A 15356-nucleotide genomic window follows, 5' to 3' on the forward strand; every position below is an offset into this window, starting at 1 on the left:
AATGGGTGCAACAGATTTAAGTTAGGAAGGGGGCTCTGCAAGAGGTTTGTGCACACACATGGGTGTGTGTACTGCAGATACTGACTGAGTGTAAGCTCATGCATAGACACGTTTCACTGCGTGCATGCCTCTATTATAACATGGATACTACAGGTCCTAACAGATTGAGAGACAGATGTATAGACCCACCAGAGAGAGGGAGAGAGGAGAGAGAAGAGAGAGAGAGAGAGAGAGAGAGAGAGAGAGAGAGAGAGAGAGAGAGAGATTCACAGTCACCCAAGCATGCATGCATTCACATACAGAGAGAAATGAGCATACAGAGGAATCAAGGTCATGGGTGTGAAAAAAACTCAAGTGTGCATACGTGCATGCAGAGAGAAGGGGAGAGGGGAGGAGGAAGAGGTGGAGAAAGGGAGGAGAGGGAGAGAGAGGGAGAGGGAGGGAGGGAGGGAGGGAGGAAAAGAGAGAGAGAGAGAGAGAGAGAGAGAGAGAGAGAGAGAGAGAGAGAGAGAGAGAGAGAGAGAGAGATTGGGCAGGGGTGTCCAGGTCATGATGAAGAATTAACTTGCAAAAGACAGCTCCTAGGAAGCAGCATTTTACACTCTCTTGGCACATGCCCTAGACTAGGCTATGGTAACATCTTTGGTCAATGTGACTGGTAACCTTAATGGCTACAGGGTAGCCATTCCCCAATGTCCCTGAACATACTTCTTTCATTTCCTCCCACCACTCACAGAGGTCAAAGAAGAAAGGATTGTCTGGATGGGTCAGACAGGAGGGCAGCACTACCGCTTTGTGCTTTACTTTCTGCCACTCATATCCGGCCCCCCCCCCCCCCCCGCCCCCTGCTGCCCCTGCAACTTGGTTTCTATACCTATTCACTTACTTTCTGAAATGGCTTCTCTTCTTTTGCTCATCAAGCCTTGCCTTCTTGTTTGGAGAGTTCATCTTCTCCACTCACGCCATTGTTTCTCTTTTCTATACCCACAAGAAGACAGTAATCACTCACCTCAAGAGAACATCCCTATCCCCTTGGGATGTTTATCCACCATTCTCTTTCTTCCAGGGCAACTCTAGAAACAGGAAAGCCAGGCTTCGTATTGCCCTCCTGTCTCTCCGTGGTCATTCTCCTTCTCTTTAACTCCAGATGAAATAAGAAAACACCCGCTTCATAAAAGCAGTATAGACTTTAATTTAGGTTGACATATGGGGAAAGAGCTAGGATTTGCCTGCAAAGGCATCTGTATGAGAAGGCTGTCTTGCAGGGAGGGACAGAGAGGCCAAGGATCTACGGGTGGTCTGGTGGCAGAATAGGGCCAGGACCAGGGGCGTAGCCACACAATGCAGCACAGCCAGGGCTTCTGCCAGGTTCAGCATCACATCTAGAATCTGTTGAGATGGACATGATTGCAAAAGCACGATTTTGGACCTCACCAAAGCATCAAACAGGAGAACCATCCCATGAGGCCACCAGAAAATGAACCAGACCCACAGGACACTAACCCAGGGGCCGGACTCCTTGCTCAATGCTTTCTTCAGCCCGTTGGCTGCCAAGAGAGCCAGTGGGAACACGGTGAAGATGGTAAAACAGATTGCAGAATGTGTGGACTTCAAAGCTTCCAGGTCCTTGTTGGATGCGAGGGTGCAGAGGTCATTGTAAACATCACTGGCCAAGGTGACTGGCAGCCCTAACAGGCCAGCTGCTACCCAAAGTCCCACAGTGAGTCCCAAGGTGAGGCCACGGATTTGACCTATATTCAGTCTGGGGTTCAGGCAGGCATAGCACCCTATGAGCAGAGCCTGAGCAAAAGCTGAAGTATACCAAACCCAGTAGCCCAGGTAACACAGGCCTGTGCTATGGGCAGTGTTGAGCCCTGGTGCCAGGACAGGCACCGCCATGCTGAAGAGGGTACTGCCTACTGCCACCTGTGCCAGAAGAGGCCAGCTGGGGCAGATCTGCCAGTGGAAGAGAGGTTTGAGAATGGCGAAGAGGACGGCACCACTTGCCAGCATGCCCAGGACACTGGTGAGGATGAAGAAGGGCAGTGAAGAACTGTCCAGTAGATTACAGGAGCGGCAGGGAGCAGCTGCTCCAATGCTGTAGTTATCAGGAAAGTCATAGGAGGCATTATCTTCATACGAGTAATTCCAAAGATCCACAAACCACTCAGTTTCGTTCTTGTCTAGTGAAAAGGAGGTTTCCACCTACAGGGTATACCCAGAAGGGACAGTCAGTCAGGGAGGGCATCTGGCACCTCAGTGAAGAGGCTGGGGTGCACTTGGGTTTGGAGCTTGGATTTGGAGAACAGGGGATCTGCCTACAGGAGGTGGGTACAGTGGGCAGGGTGATAAGGGAAGCTGCGGAACCAGCATGGTCAGAGCCGCAGAGGAGCCTGGTCAGAGCTGTGTGGAGACTTAGAAGAGCAGGATGGGGAGGGAAGTGAGGAGAAACCTGCACAGGACTGACTAAAAAGGGGGGGGGGAGAGAGAGAGAGAGAGAGACAGAGAGAGAGCAAATGGGGTGGGGATAGGAAACTGAGGTACGGAAAGAACAGGAAAAGAGTTTTGAAACTGAGAAGAAAGAAATGCAGGGTTAAGGGATGGTCAAAAGAAGGCAGGGCATGGAATTCAGAGAAGGAGGTAGAAGGAATGGGCCAATGGGACAGAGGCAAGGCTCATGGAGCACGGCCCCCACACTCACCGGGTGCAGACAGTTCCCCATGGCACTGCAGGCTCAGGGCAGACAGAGTACAGGGCCAGGACTCTCTGTCAGCAGCTGTGGCTCCAAGATAAGTGCCCAGGGCTAATGAATGCTCTCTGGTTCTGGGCAGAGCCGGGATATGTGTGTGGGGGGGTCACACTCAGGACTGCCTACTTAAACCTTAGGCTAACACAGGGTACTGTCCTGGAGCTTCCTGTTTTGCAGTTGGGTTTGGCTGGTCAGAATGACCTCGGGAAAATAACGTGGCAAAGGCCACAAAAGGGGGGATTTTCCCAAAAGTGGCAAGGAAGAAGTCAGTGAGCTTTCCAGCAAGGGAGGACCCTTCAGGAACAAGGAAGGACGAGGGGGCCGGGGGTTACACAGGAAGCAGAGATAAGAAAGAGGTGCTGGGAAGTTGGAGTGACCAGGCATCTGCTAACTCTCTCTGTTCTCTATTCCTTTGAATGAGATCCAAGGAAAGAGTTCAAAAGTTCCCCTGTTTGCAGGGAAGTTGTGCTAAGGGCATTTGCTGTTGGCTCTGTCCAGGTTGAGACTATGCATTTAAATGGAGGCCTTTTGTGTGTGGTAGAACAAGCAGGGGAATGCATCTATTTATCTGTGTCCCTGTGCTTGGGTATCAAGTGTGTCTTCATCTCAGTGCTAGCTGCTGGGTGGTGCCTGGGTGTGTGCTTTGCTATCTAGAGGTACAGGCGCTGCAGGGTGAGAGGGGCAGAAGATTGGAGGCCTGTCAAGGCTGTGTAATGAGTCTCCTTCAGGGAGCAATTGGGCATTTGCCTTACCACCTATGGACTCAATGAATGCATCTCTCACACCAAGCAGAACACATGGTCTGACACATCAAAATAGGCTCTGGGGGACCGTGGGACAGCATACTTTAATGTGAGACTATAGCCCACTGGGTAATCTCTATTCATATTGTTGTGAGACATACAGACTGTGGGAATGGTTCATTGGCTTGTCGTTTTAGCAATACGTGAAGTTTCTAATGGGAGGTAGAATTGTTATTTCTCTGGCCAGGAAAAAAAAATGCGAAATACATGTTCAGTAGGTGGATTCTCATTAATCCCCTCAACCTGAGGTGCAAAAGGATGAGTACACAGGTTGAGTTTCAGGTTTAACAAGAGAGAGCTAGAAAGGGAGTTTGGCAAAAACTGGTGATGCTCTCCATCCTGGATGGTGTTGGTGGGGCCTTCACCTCCATCATGGTGTTGGCCAGCATTGCTGGGCAGAGGGTGACAGGGTAGCAGTCGCATGACATGCTTCAAATCCAAATGTTCTCTGGGAAGCAAATGACTCAGACACTCTCTCCCTTGATTCCATACACAGAGGCTCCGAAGAGTGGCATGGCAAGGATGCAACACCCTTTGAGTGCCAGGTGCCAGGGACACGAGGGCAGCCCTTATTGACATGCAGCCCAGCCAGCAGTGCGAGCAGCAGAAAGGAGGCAGCCTGACCACACGGATAATCCAGATATATTGAGGGTGGCCCCTCTGAGATTAGCACAGGAGAGTTAGAAAGATTATAAAGATACACGGTCCCCTCCCTGCTCCCTTCCCCCCCCCCCCAGACAGACGCACACAGCACAACGGCCCCTCTGCCCCCCCGCCCGCCCAGTACAAATATGGCTTCTGTGTAATATGGACAGAGTGGTTCAGCTCAAGGAGAAAAAGTCGTTTTCCCAAAAGCGGGTGCTGGGAGATGAGGAGCCTGGACAGGCCTGGGGCCCAGGGCTCCCTTGCTGCTATAAGAGGAGAATCCCTGGCTTAAGCAAGGGGCTGCCTGGGGTACCCAGGACCCTAACCAGGGGCTGGAAGATTCACAAAAGTATTACCTGAACTGAAGGAGTAGGCAGGCCTGCTGGACTGCAGCTGCCCCATTCTGCACACCTGTTGTCAGAGCAGGGAGCACATGCTGGAGGAGGGGGAGAGTGATGCCAGGAGCATCCTGGGTCTGAGGGGCGGGCCAGCCAGGATGGAGAGGGTGAGCCATCTCATCTCCACAGCAACCAGCTTGGCCACAGAAGGAAGACAGTAAACCAAAAGCTGAGATGGGGACCCAGCCCTCGAGCCACTGGGTCCAAAGGATGGGAATCCAGAGTCAGTGCCAGGGAGAGGCTTGAGAGGTGCATAGCAGAGGCTGTGGCCCTGGCTCCATGGCTCAGAGATGGGAGGTCCAGGGAAGGATGGTGAGGGAGTGGTGTTTCAGAGAGGGACAAAAAGCACGGCTGGGCCAACCACATCCTGGGACTTCCCTCTCTCTCAGATAGGCAGCAAGAGTGATTTGGAAATGACTAGGACAGAGCAGCGCCCCCTAGATGAGGTACAAACCCTGACTAGGAACCATCCACTCCCAAAGCCCACCTCATGCCTCACATGTTCCATGCCCTATCACCCACCCGAGACCCCTGGTCCTTCTCCTCAATCCCTTTGCTTCTTGTCCACACAAACACACATGTACACCGCACCCATGCATACTTACGCACACTTACACACACAAACACACACACACGAACACACACATGCACAGAGTTCACATTATTCCCTTGGTTTGGGCAGGAAACAGCTCACTGCAGCGAAGCTCCTTTTAGTAATTTTGTTGTCATGTCTGCCTGGCTGCTGAGGGAGGAAGGACTGAGGGCTGGCACAGGGGACAGGAGAGGGCACGGGGTGACACGGGGTGGAGGAGTCGTTGCTGAGCAATGCCACGGGAGGAGCGGTTGCCGTGCAACAGTCCAGGGTCTTGGGTAAGAGTGAGGGGCCCCCTCCGAGGTGGGGGAAGCAGACGCTGTCCAGGCCCAGAAGCAGTGCCTCTTCCACAACTGCTGGAGCTAGGAGAGAAAGCTGAGCTCTGCTGTCCCCCCAAGGGCCGATTCTGTGAAAAGAGCCTGGCTTCATTCATTGTGTGAGGGCAATGGATGGACAGGGCCATTTTTCCTGTGACCTCTCTGGAAATCTACTCTCTCTGGGAGGGATGTGTTGAAGCCCTGGGTCCCTGTGTGGCTGCATGCCATCTTCAGTTCACATCTTCTTGAGGACTCTCCTACTCATTCCTTTCTTATGTAACGGAAGAGGGGTGTTGGTGTGACACCTGTCTCCCTGTCTTTAGCTCGCAATACATGGCTGGCAGAGGTAGAGAGAGCCACCACTAGCCCCTGCTGCCATTCCCAGGTTCCTTAGAGACGCCTGGGAGGCAGATCGGCCCTGAAAAGGGAGAGAGGGCCATGTTAAGCCCCCACCTGCAAACCAGCCCTGTTCCTCAGTTGTTTCTCAGCCTCCAACTTCCTTCTCCGAACATTGCAGATTTGCTGCTCTCCTCACCCCCATGGCCCCTGCCTCTCCAGCCTTGGAGACGGATTTGATTTGGGATTGTTACAAAAATAATAATAACCCAAACGCAGAGAAGCCACGGAAAGGGCTGAGGGCGGCCCACCCCTCCCCCCCCGCCCTCCTCCCCCCCCATTCCAAACCGAGTACAAAACCGCACCCAAAGCAGACATTCTGTACAGGGGGCTGGGTGGGCTGGGGAGCAAGCGGGAGGGGCGGCCCTGGGGTCGCTCTGTACAAGTCCAGGTTGGTGACAGCCCAGCAGTCCCCATGGGGCCCCTTGGGGGGCGCAGGAGATGAGTGGGTGCCCCTAGATGAAATATTCCTTCTTGTCATCCCCGCCTGACTGCCCGCCTTCTGCGTTGATGATGGCCGTATCTGCATCTGGAGCGTCGTCAGAGCCCTTCGCTTCGTGTGTCAGGTAGGTTCCTGTGCGGAGACAGAAGCTCCTCTTTTCAGAAGCTTCTCAGCCTCTGGAGTCCACCCTGCCCACTTTCCTACCCACCCACTCACACATTGCTCATCTCATCTCTCTCTTGCCTAGAGCTTTCTTCCACCCCACCTTCTCTAATTTGCATTTTGCTGCCAACATCCCTCACCTGACCACACCCCCATGAATAATGAATTCTACCTTTAACTAAAATCTCATCTATAATGTAGGCAAGGGATAAAAGAGGTGTGTGTGTGTGTGTGTGTGTGTGTGTGTGTGTGTGTGTGTGTGTGTACATGTAGTGAGATATGACTTAAGCATGACCAGTCTTAGCTAGACAGCTAGGCTGCTGACTACATGTAGTACCAGAATATAAGGGAAAATAAAACAAAGAGAAAAGAAAAGATATGAATGAGTATGAAGAGGAAGGAGATCAAAGAGAGGAAAGGAAGCCAAACAGATGGAAAAGAAGACGAGGGCAAGAAGGAAGGGGCTTGGCTGAATGTAGAGCAGCAAGAAGCAGCTGACTGAGTGGGCAGGTCTAATTGTACTTGGATGTTAACCAAGTGATCAGGCTTGACTGTAGGGTTGCTGTTGCTCAGTGATCACATCATTGGCATTGCATGGGTTGGCTGTATTCCTTTCTCAGATGACCTTAGGAGCTGAATGAGTCTTCAGGGCCCTGTCTGAAGCCCTCTTACTGTCTGTCCTTCCCTAACTGATCTCCCCACACACCCAAGTCCTCCTGATGCCTCTGACCTTTGTGCCGGATCAAATAGTGTCCAAGGAAGATGAGCAGAATGAGCAGCAGGAAGACGATGAAAGCCACAATCCCTCCGATGATGGCGTGGTAGGTACTGGAGGAGGAGGGAACCGGACTGGGATCTGCAAGGAGGACAGGCTTACAGTTAGAACTCGGGAGGGGAGGACTTTTAATTCACATGCTGATTTGGCTCTGGGATAATTCCACAGGAGAGACATCAACATCAAGAGAACTCAGGAGGTGGATGCAAGGGGACATGCCTTAGTTTGTGCTCAAATGAGTATCACCATGCTGGCAATGCGGTAATTGTTAAAGAAAATTGATGTATTCAACAGGCAATAAACAAACCAGCTCTCACGCCACTATCCAAGTTGCTTTCTTGGCATCAAAACTTGACCTTAATCAGAGATAATTACTTTAATGCCTGTGATCAATATCAAAATTCTCTCCTCTTCCTCCCTCTTCTCCATCCCCCACTCTGCCCCTCCAACTCTCTCTCTCTCTCTCTCTCTCTCTCTCTCTCTCTCTCTCTCTCTCTCTCTCACACACACACACACACACACACACACACACACACACAGATATATCTGTGTTTTCTTGTTCCTTGACTGTCTCCCATGTCTTCTCACATCCTGTCTGGTATTCTGTACTAGTTCCTTTAGGGGTTTCTTTGCCGCTTTTCCAGTCTTAAGATCAGATGGAGAAGAAACAGTGAAAACTGATGGATCCAGGAATTAAGTAGTTGGAAAGCACCTTGCAAAGAACATGCTAGACTGTGCCATCCTGTATAAGACTTGTAAACTTCCCTAGAGAGCAAAGTGACAGTCTGATATGAATTAGAAAACCATCCACCTTCTCTAAGATGAACCCAAGACCTCAGGTTCTATCCCAGCATCCTTATCCCGCCTAGGCTGTGACCCATACAACTGCCTTATCACATCACATAGTATTTGATATCTCTGCTCCCAAGTATTTCTTCCTTTTTTTCCTTTAGCTCCCCAATCTACATGCTCTTGAACATATCTGGTCTTTTTCTTCGGTAATTCCTTCTTGGAAAGGAAGATTAGTGATTCAGTAAAACCCAATCTTCTGACCCATCCAAGGAAGGAGGCCTAGGACTTCATCTCTATGTTGACATTGTCTAAAGGTTTGTGCACAAGACTTGTTTGATTTCTCCCATGATGGCTAGTGTTCCCTCCATTAGCTATACGAAATCCACCCTCTGTAATAGGTGTGGACTATTACATAGTACAACCTGGACCAAGAATGTCAATAAAAATCGGAACCTTGGTCAGAAACCCAAATGTCTGAGGATGAATGCACAAGCCCAGGACAGTTCTGATGTCTCTACAGTTACATTAGCCACAACTATATCTCCCCCATCCATGGGAGAACTCCTGTTTTCCCTTGGACTCAGCTTGAGTCTTACAGCCTCATTGACTCTTATACTTTTTTTCTTCCCTACCTTGTGTTTCCTCAGGCTTGACTGGGTCAGCTTTTTAGTTCTTTGATTTCCTATGCCTTATTTGAAAAGAAAAACATCTATGCTTCTTTAAAAAAAAATGTTCTGCTTGGGAGGGCTATGGGGGATGGCTCAGGAGTTCCATGATGGGACAGATGCGTTGACATGATTTAGGGGAAGATGAGTGAAGAAACATGAGACATGGTCCACCGTGGAAATCAATACTGGATATTTGCTCCAGAAGCTATATAAGTAAAAAGTTCTTGGAGAAACACAGTCTTTCACTGTCAAAATTGACCTCTGGGGTTGTCAATAACCACCCTCTGTTTCCAGGTAGAAGTTCCTTTCATTTCATTCCAAGCAAGTCTTCACTGGGAAAAAGATTCCTGAAGAGGCTGCAGTAACTCCTTCCACCACCAGGCGTCAGCACTGGCAGCAAACAGTCAATTTACTCCTGCTTAGCTTTTTAATCCCAGAGCAGAAGGATCAACAAGATACCAACTGCAGGGCACATAAACTTTCTTTCACTGCTAGTCACCATCAGAAATGGTCTGGAGAGATCCAGGGGCTGAGCCTAGATCTCAGTACCTTGTTGTAGCTCTCAGAATCTTACACTAGCTCTGTTGTGCTGAAGAGCTCCCCATAGGGGTGCGAGTTTGGCTTAGGACTGCTAATCACCAATGTAGACTTTCTGGTCCCAAGCACTTAGGGCTCTTTCTCAACCCTGGGATCCTGGGTATTAGGCACCCCATTCCCTGCCTTACTGGGTATTTCAAATGAAGAAAGACCCTGACGTTTCTTCAACATTTACCCTATTCTGCAGAAATATTTGAAGACTTTCTGGAAGGACTTCAATGTCACCGGTGTCTTGAAAACAAGAAAAAAAAAATTTCCCTACCAGCTCCCTCTAAAGCCACCTCTGTCCTAGCCTGTCACTTCCCTTGAAGCTGGGTTTCACTGTATCTTTTTGTGTTTGTTTGTATATACATGCAAATGTGTGTGAATATGCATGTATGTCTACGTACTAACTGTAGACGCCAGAGGAATTCCATCCTGACTCTTTGAGACGGGACCATTTCAGTCAACTCTCGCTAGCCAAGAGCTCATCAAGTAGGATTGGCTGTCTCTGCCTCCCCAGCACTGGGGTTACAAATGTGAGCTACCACACCGATTTTTGTTTTGCTCTAACTGGCAGATACTTTACTGACCAACTTAACATTCTAGGTGTCTGGTGGTTCCAGTTTTTGAGAAGAGTTTTAGAAAGAAGCAATCTCTTGTCCCTTTGGAAGCGTTAGAGGAGGGATTCTGACCGTCTCTAGGCACAGTGCATACTTGTTTCTTTTATTCGTTGCCCAAACCATAATGTACACAGGGTCCTTAGGAAGGGAAGTGGCGGCAGTGGCGTGCATGCTGTATCTAGCCCTAGGAGGAGGAGCTCTTCAGCAAGCACACATGCACTCAGGAGGGGCCTCTAAGTGAAGCTGATATTCTTCCCATCAGGTAAGAGTGACAGTTCCGGAGCAGCCACTGCCTGCAGACAGAGACAGCGGGAGCCCATCTTTATAGTGCTTGACCATCGGGAGACATTCCTAGGGCCTAAGTGCAGCGCTTTCCAGCAGTGGACATTTTCCATCCACCCTACGACCACTCAGGGTAGGGGGTTGCCATCAGGAGAGCAAGAGATGGCCAAAGAAGGGAGATGCTGGAGAGGAGAAGTCCAAGAGACTCACCATTGACATTGAGGGTGAAGTAGGCCGTGTAGCTGCCCATGTTGCTGGTGGCTGTACAGCCATAGGTACCGCTGTCACTCTTGTTCAGGAAGGGGAAGATGAGTGCGCTCTCTTGGGTCATCTTCAGGGGTGGCTCGCTGCCTTCCTTTACCCACAGGTACTGCTGGGGACTGTTGAGATGGAAAGATGAGAAGTGTTCAGGATGGCCTGGACTCAGGGGCCAGAGGAATTAAAATCAAACTGGTAACAGGGAAGCCGGAAACTGCATGGTGAAGCTTAAGATGTGTGGGCCACAGGGTGGGTATTGGTGGGGGGTGTGGGGGGTATCAGTCTTAGGTACAATTTAAAGATGGTAGAGATGTTTTGATCCATATCTTACTGTAACTTTGTTCCTTAGGGGAACCGAAGGAGCTGAGCTAGGGAGTGTTCCAACCTCACTTCTGCTGCTTTGCAGTAGAAATTAAGGAGAGGTGCTGTTGTACAGTTAGGGGAGTAGGAAGTATGGTTCAGTGGGTATCCAGGGGGTGGGGGATTATCTGAGAGTGTAGAGGGGTATCAGAGACTGCAGTCTGCTCTTCTTACACTGGATTGCCACGCCCCTCACAATGTAACAACAGCTTCTGGCCTTCACGGGGATGTGCAGGTTCTGGCCTAATCATGGCTGTCGGCGTGTCTGCGGAGAAGTACATGATGTCAGCACCACACTCCTCACTCTGCACAGGACATCCCTAAAACCTTGAAATCATCTAGTTACATGCTACAGATTCTATCTCCCGAAGTCTCAGAAGTCCGAGAGGCTGTGAACAAGCCCTTTTTCCTCCTGGCTCTTGTGGACACAGACTATGAGTGCCCCTGACTGAGAGCAAACTGGTGTATCTCAACCTCTGAGTGATGGCCTTCCAGCAGGCCTGTCCTTGGTGGGGCCTATGGGATGTCTTAGCAGCCGAGGAGAACCCATGGTTTATTCATGCCTAGCAAATTACCTGGCACATAGACAGTACCTAATACATATTTTTAATGGAACAAAGAAAGTGAACTTGACACTGACGGAGTCGTAACCTCTCCATTCTGTCTGTTCTACGAGGGAGCTTAGGAGCGAAAGTCATGCGTGAGCACAAAACATCCCTTTGAATGGCCAGTCCAAACATGGAAGGAGAACACAGAAACAGCAAGGGGTGGGGGTCAAATTTTGGCTGGAAAAAAAAAAGGCCTGAGACAATATGGATGGCTCTGTGAGGAAATAATGACATCTGTCACTGATGCCAAAAGGCCGCTTAGGAGGCTGGGTCCAGATGGCGGCTTAGAACAGTGTGAGCAGATGCTGGTTTGGAACCACAGATAAAGAGGATGCACTATCCCTAAGGACAGAGCCAACCTTAGCAAGCAGTTAATGAACATGCTTCAGTTAAATCACACAGGACAAGGAGAGCCAGGTCAGGTGAGAAAAATGGGCATTCCAAGGCTTCACAGCTAAAGAGATCTCTAGCATAGCACCTGGAATGGAGCATTTGTTGGCTGACTGCTGATCACAGGCCAAAGGGAACCCTTGCAGAATAATAGCCAAGTGGCCCAGTATCTAAGAGAGGACTCTGGGGACTTTAAGTACTCTTTAGTTATGGCTGGGAACCAGGGCTCAAGAGAACTGCCCAAGGCCCAGGGCCTCACACTTGGAACTAGTAAACACAGAAATACTTTATAGCAATTTAGAACTTGGAAGTTTGTAGAGTTCTTTCATGTATATTATTCCATTTATTCTCAGTTTAATTCAGGATAGGAAGCCAGATTCACGGCGAGATTAAATGCTTTGGTCAGGGCCATACAGCTAGTAGGTGTCCGTACTGGCTAGAAGGCTACTCATCTACCTGTCCATTGAGTGTCATCCAAATGGACTATGGTTCTGTCCAAAATTAACTAATGTTAAAGTTTGAATAAAGGGTCTAGCCACTGATTAAATGGCACTGAAGTTAGGAAATTAATCAGCTTGTGTCTTCCATAAGGAGATTAAAAGCTCTAGCTATTTTTGAAAATTCCCCAACCTTTTGGTAAATTAGGAAAAGAAATGCATTGTTGTACACGCCTCCATACTCAGCTTCTACACTTCAATTATTCCTTTTCCTTTCCATACAGGAGAGTTGCTTTGAAAAGTTTCCAGATTTCCTCAGATGAAAATCTGCAAATATCCCAGCTTCTTCAGACATTCCCTATGGGTACTATAAAGGCAGAGTCCACGAAGAGGATGAAGAGGTGTGGCGGAAGTGTGAGCAGCGATTCTGACAACTGGCCACCTTAGATTGGAATCCCTAATAAAAGCATGAAACTGGGGCAAATAGAGAAATGACTGGGAGGTGAAAGTCCTTGGAACGTTTCAACACCAGAGAGAATTGTGCGTCTCTCCCACCCACACCCCTTGCGTCATAGACTGTTAGAGTGAGAAGAGGCCGTCATGATGGCCATGCTCGCCTCTCTCATTTCACCAAGAAACAACCAAGATCAGCGGGGGGGGGGGGGGGGGGGGGGGGGGGGGGGGGGGGGGGGGGGGGGGGGGGGGGGGGGGGGGGGGGGGGGGGGGGGGGATCACGCCACACAACCAGCATGTAGTGGAGTACAGAGTAGTAGCTACATCCCAAGACTCTGGGTTTTTGCTGTACTTACCGCCATAAGTTACAGCCTAGTTCCATTTCACAAGTGTAGCCCAAGGGCTGGTAAACTTGGCCCATGGGCCAAATCCTTGCCAGCTGCGAGCTTTTGTAAATAAAGTTTTATTGGAATGTAGCCCAACTCATTTGTTTACCCTCTGTCTGTGGCTGCTCTCCCGCAGCACAAGCAGAGTCAACTCACTGAGACAAAGCCTGTAATGTTTACCACAGGGCATTTTTTTTTTTTTTCTGAAGCCTTGCTGCTTCAATTGTGCATGTTGCCTCATGTGCAGCCAGCAGCACTTTTCTTTTCCTCACTCTCTACCTCAAATCTGGTCCTTCTCACCCCAAAGCCCATGACATACATAAAACTTCAATGCGCTGAGAGGTGGATCTGTCAGCTCCCTTTAGAGATTCATGGTTCACAGAGCACACGATGCTTGCGCCATCATCCTCCCGGGTAACCTGGAATGACACTGAGCTGCTCACAGTGAAGGTTTTTCCATTGGGATCTTCCTGGACTCGTGTTTGTTCTCCTGGAATGCAGAAACAGACAGAAAGACACACACACAGACACACACACACACACACACACACACACACAGAGACACACACACAGGAGACACACTGTCAGTATATACAGACAGACTGTATCTTAACATACAGATACTGTCTGGGCTCCACAGGTTCTATCTTGGACAAATTTAGAAAATTTTTGAAATGGATATGAATGTATAAAGAGAATGTAGACCCTGACATACACGCGTCCACAATGTATCTGTCATTCACCTTCTTCATCTCCACTGTTTCTTATGTGCCATGTATAGACATACTTCACACACACACACACACACACACACACACACACACACACACACACCTACCTTCCCTGCACCACCTCATCCCTGTTACCTCATGGCAAGAGCTACTCACCGTGGAGTTCTTGGTCACCTTTCCTCCAGGTGAGCTGGGCTGCAGGTTTGCTCCCAGAAGACTGACAGTTTAGAGTGGCTGTCTCCTTTTCCCGTAAAGATGACTTGTAACCAGTGATTACGGGCTTCTGTGGGATTCCTGCCATAGAGAGGGGATGGCCAGGATAGGAAGGAGAGGCACCGTGAAGTCACACTTCAAGCTCTCCCTGTAGACATGTCCTCTATGAGGGACAGGATATCTGAGCTCTATTTTGGTTTAGAAAAATGGGTAGAAGCATGAAGGGTCAACATTCTCCTGGATCTACTTCCTGAAGATGAGATGGGAAGACTAAGGGGAGGAAGAATGATAGTGTAGGAGGAGTGGGATGCAGTGCCTAAAGCATGATAGAGAATGGATACCCCAGAGTCCAGTTAGGTGACCATGCAGATACACAGTGAAAGGCTCAGGAGAGTGGAGATGGAAATTAGAATATAGGATGAAGATAACTGTATTCAAACAACTGAAGAGCTTTGCCTGAAAATTAGAATTAGATAGTTTATATAATTTCCACATATAACTTTTGGAGTGAAATGGAATGGCCATTCATTGCTATAAATTATGAAGTTTATGCTTAAAGAGATTTGTTCCAGATCAAACAGTAAGTACAGCAGATCAGAACTCCGCTTTCCTTGTATTTAAGGGGAAATGTGCAGAACTTTTCTGATATTATTGGAGGCCTGCCTTGTTCTGGGAAGCTCTGGGGACCAACTGAGGGAGACTTGTTTGCAGAACAGCATGCTGTGGGGACACAGGGGTCGGGGAGCCTCACCGAGCACAGTGACGAGGGACTTGGCGGTTCGCACAGGCATGGTGAAGATGGAGCATGTGTACTCCCCCTCGTCTGCCAGCGCCACGTTGCTGATGCTGATGCTGAGCTCGTGGGGAGTGGAGCTAACCAGCTGAATCCGGTTATCTCGAAGGGCTGGGGAAATCAGAACTGAGAGTCAGGATTCTACCAGGACCTTCCTTACATGTTTACCTTCCATTCCTGGGCTACCATCATTGAGAGGAAGGGATGAGCAGAGTGGTGTGGGTGGAGGACAAAAAAAAAAAAAAAACAACAAACCAAAACAAAGCAAAAAACCTCCTAATTTAGGACAGAATCATTCAGTGACTTTCATGAGTCACTGGACACAGCAGCTTAATAGGCCAGTATAGTCTGTATCATGTGTAATTACTTAGGAAGGCCTGGGGCTGCCTGGTATCAGCTTTCATAAGGCTTCTTCAGGGTTATACTACTACAGGACCTTATAAGACTATAAGACCAATAAGACTACACATGGCTAAGGTCAGAGCTGTAGTGCTCATTTTTCTCTGT

General features: G+C 49.2%; 2 protein-coding genes across 3 annotated transcripts in view; both read right to left on the reverse strand.

Annotated features, from left to right (window-relative positions):
- Positions 1 to 1168: 1168 nt before the first annotated feature.
- Ackr1 (atypical chemokine receptor 1 (Duffy blood group)) lies at positions 1169 to 3975 on the reverse strand. The gene is made up of 2 exons (XM_052736520.1): positions 3796 to 3975; positions 1169 to 2205 (listed from the first exon to the last, which is right to left on the reverse strand). The coding sequence occupies exons 1-2, from the start codon at positions 3973 to 3975 to the stop codon at positions 1219 to 1221; spliced, it is 1167 nt and encodes a 388-aa protein (XP_052592480.1). The 3' UTR covers positions 1169 to 1218.
- A 1314-nt stretch (positions 3976 to 5289) lies between these two features.
- Positions 5290 to 15356, reverse strand: part of Cadm3 (cell adhesion molecule 3) — a 31206-nt gene continuing 21139 nt past the window's right edge. For both annotated transcript variants that reach the window (XM_052737686.1, XM_052737687.1), the window contains 7 exons: positions 14808 to 14960; positions 14000 to 14137; positions 13432 to 13602; positions 11013 to 11103; positions 10431 to 10600; positions 7235 to 7360; positions 5290 to 6474 (listed from right to left, as the gene is read on the reverse strand). In XM_052737686.1, the coding sequence (XP_052593646.1) occupies positions 6356 to 6474; positions 7235 to 7360; positions 10431 to 10600; positions 11013 to 11103; positions 13432 to 13602; positions 14000 to 14137; positions 14808 to 14960 (968 nt within the window). In that variant the 3' untranslated portion in view covers positions 5290 to 6355. The remainder of the gene's footprint in view (positions 6475 to 7234; positions 7361 to 10430; positions 10601 to 11012; positions 11104 to 13431; positions 13603 to 13999; positions 14138 to 14807; positions 14961 to 15356) is intronic.

Source organism: Peromyscus californicus, unplaced genomic scaffold (genome assembly GCF_007827085.1).
Source record: "Peromyscus californicus insignis strain IS unplaced genomic scaffold, ASM782708v3 Scaffold_14__1_contigs__length_90479793_seg_2, whole genome shotgun sequence".
Classification (NCBI taxonomy): Eukaryota; Metazoa; Chordata; class Mammalia; order Rodentia; family Cricetidae; genus Peromyscus; species Peromyscus californicus.